At 38.3% G+C, this 10652-nt stretch overlaps 1 protein-coding gene across 1 annotated transcript in view; it reads left to right on the forward strand.

Annotated features, from left to right (window-relative positions):
- Positions 1-1238: 1238 nt before the first annotated feature.
- Positions 1239-10652, forward strand: part of LOC103803958 (catenin delta-2-like) — a 73753-nt gene continuing 64339 nt past the window's right edge. The window contains exons 1-3 of the mRNA XM_009076540.1: positions 1239-1367; positions 1891-1932; positions 3625-3775. Coding sequence (XP_009074788.1) covers positions 1239-1367; positions 1891-1932; positions 3625-3775 — 322 coding nt within the window. The remainder of the gene's footprint in view (positions 1368-1890; positions 1933-3624; positions 3776-10652) is intronic.

The raw sequence follows: 10652 nt of genomic DNA on the forward strand, positions 1-10652 counted from the left end.
CTCATTTACTTACTGATAGGCAACAAGCCCTTTGTCTCTTTTCTTTTTTACGATTTTTCATCTCTTCACTTTTATACTTCACTGAGTTCATATTAGCAATTGACCTGCAATGTGGAAATGCGGGCGCGTTCCTTGATGGCTTTAGGCAAACAAGGGGATCATCGGTATACACAAGAGTGAATCAGTTTTTCCATTCTCTGTGAGAATAGAATAGCCGTTTTGAGGCATCTCAATTTGAGCTTTCCTGATATCTACACAGCACAGCGTAATTGCTTGCAGAGACTTGTCCTAATTGGCAGCTTAAGGAAAGAGTTCCAGACAGTTTTTACCCCTTTCCACATGGAAAGTTCTCCAGAGACTGTTGAAACAATTAATAGGCATTTCTGTCTTTCTGCCTGAGGTTCATGACTTGAAACTGCAGATGAAATGATAGCAAATCACACATTGAGGAGTCTGTGAACTTCTCCCAGAGCGGATGATATCCTCTGGAAAAAGACAGCTTGCAGGGAGAGGAATGCACAGGAGAAAGGAGAGGTTTCATACATACTCTTCTATAGTTCTCCCATTGGTTTATGTGTATGTGTGCATATGCACGTCTGCAAAACATTATATCTGGATTTTTTTCCCCTGTGAAAACCTTGGAGCAGTATTTTTTACTGTTGTGATCAAATTAATTGGTTCATTACAGATCCTGAAGGCTTGCATGTCATTTACTCAGTAAGGAAGTTTATATTTTCGCTTTTTTTTTTTTCAGATTAAGTTTCATTTGATTCTTTCTCTTACAATATCTCCTACTCTCCCTAGGGTTAAAATAAAAACATTTCCTAATTTGTTTCTTTTAAACTTTGTTTTGGAATGGATGATGAAAATACTACATCCCAAGAAGTATGTTTTAAACCTGGTTTCATGAAACAAGTGCTTGCGTTTTCCCTTGGTAGCTGAATGAAAAAAAAAAAATCAAAGGAAAACAATTTACTGAGGTTTTAGTATGCAGGTTTGCATAATATAGCGAATAATCTAAAGGATCATTTTAGATTCTCTCTGGTATTGAATAGACGCAAATAAGCTTTTCTTTTTTTCATACAAACACCCCCACTGATTCCTTACATAGTCCAGACTGGAGACATGATGTACTTTTGCAATGAACGACAGCATCTTTCACAATACTATCTGCTAGCTTGAACTCTAACCTCTACCAGACAGATTCACTCTTTTCTCAGAATATCCTCACTGCTACCATGAACTCTCACTCTGGCAGTCACCCTATAATCACAGCCGACACAGCAGAGGCCTCCCCCGGGAGAAATGTACGAAATACAGCATTTTTAAGTGCAAAGTGCTATTGCTTTGGGTACTCTCAGCTGCAGGTGAGAATGTGTTTGACTGGCAGGTAAATGTGTATTTATCAAAACAGGAAGGTTAGAAATAGTAATTTGGTGTTTTCATAGCATCCTTTATATTTAATATCCCATTAACATCAAGGTATATGAAAGAAACTATTTTTCAGCAGTTACATTCTGTTAAACTTACATATCCTTAAGATGCATTTTAGTTTTTTATCTGCTGATCATGCTATACACTGGTTCTAGAGAAGAATCTGGAGGACAGGCCATAGAATAAAATCAACCAAGAATCCTGCTACCACTTCTGTCACCAAGAACTATTTGCTCTTAGCAATGGCAGCACATTTATGTGTTAGACACATTATTGTGCTCAGTGGTGCCGAGAACCCTTTGTCCCACTTACCTGACTGGAAAGTTTATCATAACCATTATCACTTTTATCTACAGTGAAGGCCAGCCAACTAGGTTTTGTTATGCATAGTTACTACAGAGGACAAATAATAAAAACAATATTCTTTAGATGCTCGTTTCTTTTCCTTTTTCCCAGTTTCCCCTGAATGACATCACCTGGAATGAATTTGCACTCCAGGTATTGCAGTATTGCAGTTCTTGCCTATCTCTGTATCTCCTGTTCATATCATAAAGTATATTCCTGTTTTTGCTGTTCAGGGCACCTATCTACTATATAAACAGATGCTAGCTTTAAAGTGAGCACTTCAGCTGTGGTAGGTAGAGGCTGTATGCAGAGGTTAAGCATGCTCTGCTGACAGTGAATGTGCTTACATTTTTTAATACTTTGTTTCCTGAAATTTATTTTGACTCTGTCTGGTTATAGGGTAATGCTATTGCAATGTAATTGTTCTTTAAGGTATAATCTAAGTGTTCTTTAAGGAAGGTTTGTCAAAAGAGAAGGGTCATCATGATCAGAAAATCCTAAGGCTTACCATCCTAGTTTCTGAAATGTTTGAAGTATTTCAAAAGTTGAGGCTTTCCAGAAATTGTCTTCACCTGCCATGTACAATGGCAAGATCAGTGTCCATGCCACAGAGCTGAAAGGAAGGAGACACTGTGCTTCAGTAATTTCCTTTCAACTGTCAGTACTAGAAGCAAGAACGTGCACTTTATGAAAATTCCAGAGAAGAGTTCATGAAGTGGAAAGGAAAATGTGCCCAGTGATGGTTTGTTTTGAAGTGGGCTATGCTTAGGAGACCTGCACGTCCTGCAGGTGTCCAATCTCATATTTGGCAGTACCCATAGATTTTAAAAACACAAGGTCACAATGTTGGTCTTGTTTACATTCTTTGCAACTGCTGGAGCTAAGAGTGGAATGAAAAAGAGGGTAGTACGCCTAATTTTTCATCCCTTCAGGTGCTGGGAAAGCCCAAGTTGTGCAGTGTTGTATGGACCTACTAGTCACAGCACACTGCACAGATCCCTTGTTCACTGGCATGATAATCTTTAGAGGTCTTAGAGGATTTTTTCCAAGTAAACAACTCTATTCATCATTTCTACTGTCAAACAAAAAGGATGTTTACATGAGAACACACTGCTCACTTTGATATAAAGACAAGGCCATGCCAGTGGTGTCATGACCAGCTGTCAAGTGGGAGATGCATACGTGCTTCTCCGGTAGAATCAGCTACTGGGTTTATCCTGCAGCCTCGTGATACATGCAGCCAGGCACAGCACAGTCCTGCACCACCCTCAGGTCAGCTCTTAAGGAAATCTCTAGCACCTCAATGTACAGTAGTATTCAAGTTAGGACCGCTACAGGTGTCAAAATCAGACATATAGCTGTCTTCGTTTTGCCTTCTGAAAAAGCTGACAATCACAAGAGAAATGATAACAGCATTTTTATGTTTGTAGACCGACTAATTCTTCTAGTAATAACAAAGAAATACTCATACCTCTTGAACATGCTTAGTAATACATATTTTGTAATATAAATTTTGTTGGTTTAGCAGTAAGCAAGCATCATTAGATGTTGCATATGAAATGCTAATGCAAAGCAAGTCGTCTGCAGACTTGGGCTGTAAAAATGTAACCAGGTGTGCTAGAAGTAAAGTCAATTCATCATTTAATTTCTCTGTCACCATAAAAAATTAGTGCAGATTGCCAAATCAAGTGGTTGCCTAGCATCATAAATGCAGTTATTTCTCCTCTTTTGAGTTTTGCATCCAAATGCTTCTGTTACCCCTTACTCTGTTATAACCTCAGATGTCTCACTTTCTCTAGTGGATTTCTCACTTTTTTCTTGCCTCTCTCCCATGTGTCTTTGCAGTGGTCAGTGTACATCCGCGCTGCTGTCCGCAAAGAAAAAGGATTGCCAATATTGGTGGAACTGCTTCGAATAGACAATGACCGGGTGGTATGTGCAGTTGCTACAGCTTTACGAAACATGGCCTTAGATGTCAGAAATAAAGAGTTAATAGGTATGTTCTTTCCAAACAATCTATATATTCTGTGGGTTTGGGGGTGTTTTGGGGTTTTTTTCCAGTTTGCAGCAGAATGAGCACAATGGAAACAATTCTTCTCCCATTTCTAGAACAGTTTCTTTAATTCTTTCTCTAGTGTGTCACATTTGGATTTTATGTGACAGCTTGCTGGTGTATTGCAAGGAGTTTTTAAATTAATTAAACATCATGGAATGTTTCTTGATCTGTCATGCTGTAATCTCTGTAAGAGAAGCTATGGCTTTGTTCTGCTTTAGCACTTCATTCCTAGGCTGGTTGTAGCACTTGCATCTTCCAGATCAAGGATCTAAGCAGAACAGCGACTCCTGATCCTCAGATTACCTATTACAAGTCACTTTGGGGTCATGAAGTGACAAATCATAAAAGTTTTCAGATGGTTACAGGAATTTACTGGGCAGATTAGTAGCTCCAGCAAGAGAACTGAGAAATTCTTGATTCATAAACAAATATGCAGTTAAGAAAAAGGACAATAATTGACGTAAATTGTTATTGCCCCTGAATTCTGATGTTATGGTAAGAACACATCTTGGGGGTTTGGATTTTTTAAATTTTATTTAGGTTTCTGGTGGGGTTTTTTTAGCTGAAATTCATCCACTGTAGGTCATTAAACTTTTATTTTCATGTTCTGTTTTGAAAAATAATCACTTCAGCTTTTTAACTATTTCAACAGTCGCAGCGAAAGTATTTCTACTTCTGTACATTAAGAGCATATTTTTTATTAATTTTTGCTAACTTGTTGATTTGTTATCATTACCGCACATTTCTCTGCTATTAATTACAGAATTATGCAAATAGATATTTTGATCATAATGTTTATTATTTGTATCCAGTGCTATCTTAGGCTTGATGCTTCATTACAGCAGTGCTCTGCAAGTTGTTAAAACAAGGCAATCTCACATATGTGTTTTGGTCAACATACTAATGTTCCCAAATCTACAAATTTCTTTTGGGAAAGTAGGGTTATACATGTGAAATTGAGCTGTCTTAATCTGTTGTGCCATTCAAAACACTGGGGAAATTATGGATAATAGGTTTGCACAATCTCAACATTTTAATATTTTATTAAATTCCTGAAGAATGTGATAAATGCAAATATGAGTTACAAAAAGACGGGAGAAGTCTGTTAATTACCTACTAAATTTATTTATGTAGCTAGCTAGTAATGACTGTACTGTGCTGCCCAGGTTTAAGTAATTTGTGGGGTTATTCTGAGGAATTGTACTTGATAATTGCAATACAGATTTGCTGCAGTTTAAAAACAGTCCAAACAAGCCAATATAACCGGAGACTTGTGGCCATAATTCTTGAGCCATTTTGGCTGTGATCTTTGTATGTTCATTTCTTTGACTTTCATCATTGAACTTCAAAGAAACAGTAATAATGGTCATTACTGCTCATGTTTTCAAGTATTTTTTGGCAAATGGGGCTGATTTTCACAAATGCTAAACATCTGGAGTGGTTGAGGATTTCAGCTCATGTTGTAGGCTATCCATTTTTGTGATATCGCAGTTCCCCATATTGCAGTATGCCTTAGCTGTTGTCATGGAAAGGAGGACTCAAAAGGGGCTGCTTTGTCAGGTTAGTTGCTCAAGCATCTTTCTGCCTAAGCAGAATCAACATGCTATTTATCCTTTCTCTTTGTGATTTTTGTTTGTGCATCATATTCTTGTGGTGACAAAGTCTACCTCACAAGCTGGAATTTCCCCCTTAAGATAACCTTTTTAAAAGCTAACTTTTCCAACTCTATATATAGTAAAATTGTATAGGTAGAATTGAGTTGGTTGGGGTTTTTTAATGCGTATATAAAGCTTTCTTTTCAGTGGTGCTGTCATTCTATTCTTGGCTGACAATTTTTTTTAGATGTGCCAGAGAATGATATATTTTATTCTGCTGCTGCCAAGCAGCCCATAAATCTGTGTTGAGGCACCTGGAAGATATATCGGAAAGCTTGCTAAAATCCAGACTCACCTGTACTGAACTACAAAACAAACAAAAAGACCCTTTTTTTCAAATGGCGAGAAGTTTCATACTAGACTTCATTGAATTGACCAATCTGTTTTGTTTTTCACACAGATCTATCAACTTTGTTGTTATATTGCTAGAGGTCGGTGCCAGGCTTCTCTAATAATTTATCTAAGCTATTCTCATAGCAGTATTTTCATTATTTATAGTGAGGTCTTCTTCCTGGGTTTCATTTCAAGCATGCTCCATGTCTTTAAAAGGACCCTCTTTTTCCTCCTTCATCAGTTTTGCAATGTGCCATGTGTCCCTTGGTTGAGACAGCAGACATATTCGTCTTTCTCCTTCCCAAAATTAAACTGCACTCACTCTAAAACATGGTAAACCTGGCCTGCTTAGTACTGGCACTAGGTAGTCCAGCACACAGTTTTCCTCCTTGGGCATACTGCCCAGGTGTGGACCTGGTCATGGGTCAGACCATACTCATTTTCACTTGATTTTCAGGATGTTGTCTTAAAAAGACCCACTACTGATATTGCCTGTTTTGTTGTTCTTTGGTTTTAGCAGTCTAGGCTTCACAGCACCCCTGTGTCCCTTTGGTATCCCGGAATTTTCCTGCTTCTTTTCACATGCTCAGTAAGTGTTTTTGGGAGGCTTCTTTTCCTTTCTTGAAGCAGGTCAGGTTTCTCTGCTAAGCTTCTCCACAGGTCGATCGGCTTCTCCTCCCAGCCCCACTAGATGCCACTGAGTTGACCAAAAGTCGCTTTCATTTGCTTTTGATTGTGCACTCGGGTAGAAGAAAAATCACTTTTATTCCACAGGTCCTCTAAGAGCTATGTTGATGACCTCTCTGCAATTAAGTCATTCTCTGTGTTCTTCCATTCCTTCTTCAACTTTCCGTCTTTCTCAAGAAAAACTGGGGAGGAAGGGAAAGTAGAATAACAAACTCACTCTTCTGAGTTCCTCAGCGCTATGTAGGTGCTTTAATTTGAGGATGTGGCATTATTCTGTCTCCCCTGGAAATGTAGTTTTTTGCTTCTGGCAGTGCCTCAGCAAGATGCCACTCAGGCCAGCACCTCACAGCAGAGTTGTCCCACTGTCCTCCCGCCAGTGGGGGCACCTACAGACTTTTAGGCTCTAAAGCCACGGTTTGTTGGAATGGTATCAGAAATTGTTAACATAAGTGTTTTTCTTTAAATAGGGGAATCTTGGAGCAGCTGGGTGGGGCAGAAAGGCTTAAAAATAAACCCTTCTCCTATAATCAGCATCTTTTCAGGATGAATTGCTTTCTTCCAGTCATTCCAGCAACCTTCAGTTGCATTTGGATTCAAACACCTTCCACACTGCCCTCTGGACTTCTAGGAAACTTTCTGTGGATTACCTGAGCATGCACTGTAGACTTGTGTCCTACTTTAGATGGACTCTCTTCCTCCTTACGAGTCTCCAAGCCAGCACTGGTGCAACAACCTGCTGTCTTGCTATTCTCTCTCTACTCTCTGCATGTGAGAAGACTTTTCCAAGTCAAGATTCCCCATTCAATCCTGGGGAACAAGCCAGCTTCATCTGTCTTTTATCTGAAAGACAACATTTTTCCTCTCTACTGCTACCTACAACCTCTTTAATAAAAGAGATTATGAAATGTATAGTTAATTGAAAACTATGTGACTTGTTATGCTGCCTATACAAGCAGGTACAGACTGTCCCTTTCGGTGAAATTTTTAAAGGATGAATCTCTGTCCCCAAAATTTGCAGTTGCATTGTTCTTGTATATGTGCAACAGTTGCCTTTGATTTTAAATGACAAGTATTGTTGCATTTTAAAATGCAGCAGCTGTTTTTTGAGAAGAGTCAAGCTGATTTTTCAAGCTGACCCAGATGAGAAATTTGTCACTATTCAGGTACAGCAGAATATGTACGATATAGGAATTGTCCTCTTGAAGTAAAATTTGGAACTTATATTAGTATTGCATTTCATACTGTTTAGTGCTAAGTCCACAGGGTACCGGTGTTGGAGTAACTGCAGACCTGAAAGTAAAATTTGTAAAATTTCAATGCACAGTCTGTGCTTCAGGTCTTTCTCTCAGTTTTCTTTTATCCTGACTGTGGTTTCTAATGCTATTCTGGGTCAATGTTGATTAAGAGAAGTATTGTACTCGTAACTGAAGGGCACCATTCTTTCTCTTGGGCTCTTGGCCTGTATTTTTGTGGTTGCATTTTTTTCTAGATTTTGTTTTGGAGACTGGTTGTATTTTAATCACTCACTCTTGAAAAAAAAAAAAAAAGGAAGCCAGTTTCATCTAAGTGTTTTTGTTGACTTCTTGTACTGTGTAGAAAACTAGTCATTTTGATTCTCTGCACTTACACTGTGTAGAGGATCCAGGTGTCTATTCAGGGCTCTAGATTCTCGGGAGTTTGATGGGCTAAGTTGAAGTGTAATACTTAAGATATCCTTTTCATGGCTATTGCTGTAAAAGCTTGATTCCAGTTAGTAAAGTTAGTGATACAATTTCTGCTGCCTTCACAAGTTTTTGAATCAGGTCCTGAAACAGGACCTGTAGCAGGGGTCAGTTTTAAATAATTGTTCCTGAGTTGGAGGCTACAAGGTATCAGTACTGAATTTTTCTCCATTCACTATTCTTCTGTCAGTAACGCAGTTTTAAGATACACACAAAATTTGAGGATAGTGTATCAATTAAATTTTTACTTAATCTGTGCTGGAACTTGCTTCATCTTCCTAGGTGTCTAAAGGTTCATCACCCAATATAAGATACCTGTATTAGACTCCTTTATAGCTGACTGAGAGATACACACTCCCAGGAAGTGATTTATTTTATCTGAAATGGATCTCACTGTATCACTGTATCGCCATTGTTAAGTGATAAAAAAATTTTAGGGAGTGTGTAAATTGCCACTGAGTGTGTGTCTTGTGATCTCATGAGCAATGTGGGTCTGTTTGGGTGTCTGGAATAATTGGTGTTTGTTTCATAGTTTTATTGCTAAACTTGAGAAAGTATGATTGAGAGATATATCAGGAGTTCCCAGTTCTAATGAATTGTTAGACTTGCAGAATAATTTCAGTTTGGAAGGAACCTCCAAAGGTCATCTTGACCAGCCTTGCACTCAAAGAAGGGTCAGGTATGTTATTTCAAGGTGTGATACTGATATTTGGAAAGATATCCTTACAGCTGTGTGGCTGAAAACGCATCAGAAACAAGTATTTGCATTCTCACAGCATAATATGACTCTCCTGGACTATAAACAACTATATGGGGTCCTCCTATCTTAGACCATGGTTGCATTTTGTTTCAGGATTAATAATAAAGCCAAGTGAAAAGAGCGTTCAGTTTAGTAGCTACAAGAACAGCAGCTGAGTCCTGGTAATGTACATTGATAGGGAATGTAGGGACATGTTGGGAGATGATTAAATCAAATATGCAGCTTTCATCCCACTTGGAGTGCCTACATGCAGTTTTCTCTCCTTTTTAAATGTGAGCATTTCTGAATTTCTCACACATGCATCTGCAAGGATCTGAGAGGCGATGATTTTTTTTATTGAATTTTTAATTGACTTATAAAGTATCTTAGTCACTGAAATGTTAAATTGACATAAATTCGCAATGCAGAAGATGCCAGAAAGCATTAATCAGGAATTGTAGACATTTGTTCAGAAGAAGGTGAAGACAGAATATATACTGCAATTTGTTTAATTTGTGTCAGTTTTTATTGCACTTCATTTGTTGTGTTTGATGGTGGAGCTGTGCAAAACAATAAACAGATACCTGAATTAGAAAAGACTGTCATCCAGAAGTTGATTTATGAAATGGAATGTATGGTCATGCATTAATAACTGGTGCTCCTTACTCTCTAACAATGAAGAGAATTATGTTAAGTTAGTTAATGTTGATGTTTTATAACACCTATATGGCAACATGAGTACTCCATGGTTTCTAGTGCTGTATACATACGTTAGCTGAGAATTTGAACTGATAAGTGTTTAAATGTTAGGTATTTTTTCCGTGTAAAAGCCTTGTGTCAAGATCTTTTCATGTGTCTTCATCCACATGCACATTGCCTTTTGCTCCAGTTTCTCCCAAATGTATTTCTGACAAGAAGACCTGATAGTAGTAGAGGTTAGTAAGTGTTTTCTCCCTCGGTCATTTCTTATTAAATAACATTCTCACATGAAGGGATTTAGGGGGAAAACTAGTGTTGGTACAACCAAATTCTTATTTTTAGTATCAAAGTCGAGATCAAGCATTTTCAAAACCAGATTGACTCTTCTACATCTGAATTTTCCTATTGCCTAACTACACTTGTCTGGATTTGGAGGGATTTTTCTCTACCATGAACCATCTGAAAAAAATGGTGTGTCAGGTAGTCAGAGAGGCTTCTGGACAGCAGAGAGAAAATGACACCTCTAGGTATTCGTCCCACTTATCTCTGTTGCATAAAGTGCTTGATCTTATTGTGGAATGGGTCTTGTGTGAGAACCTAGGGAAATAGCCAGAGGCTCAATGGTTAACTTTTTTGTGACTGAAGATACAGCAGTGATATCCCATCAGACGTTGTTCTGGTAATACAGACCGAGTATTGTTCTGCTCCCCTTTAATTAGGGCAGAGGACTTTGCAAGGGCAATTAGTGAAAAAGCACTCAAATTTTTCATTGTCACCCAAACCAGCAGAAATAACTTCATGCTGGCTCAAATCTAGGATAATGAAGGACAGTACTTTCACAGATCTGTTTTTCCTTGTAATGCCAAGTCAAAGAATCACGTGGCATTCCATCTTCAGAAAGTGAGGTCAAGATGCTGCACAAATACTAACCACAACCCAGCCCTAGGTCACCTATTCCTTGTAGGAGAATAAACTGTAGGGAA

The sequence above is a fragment of the Acanthisitta chloris genome, unplaced genomic scaffold (genome assembly GCF_000695815.1).
Source record: "Acanthisitta chloris isolate BGI_N310 unplaced genomic scaffold, ASM69581v1 scaffold6356, whole genome shotgun sequence".
NCBI classification, from domain to species: Eukaryota; Metazoa; Chordata; class Aves; order Passeriformes; family Acanthisittidae; genus Acanthisitta; species Acanthisitta chloris.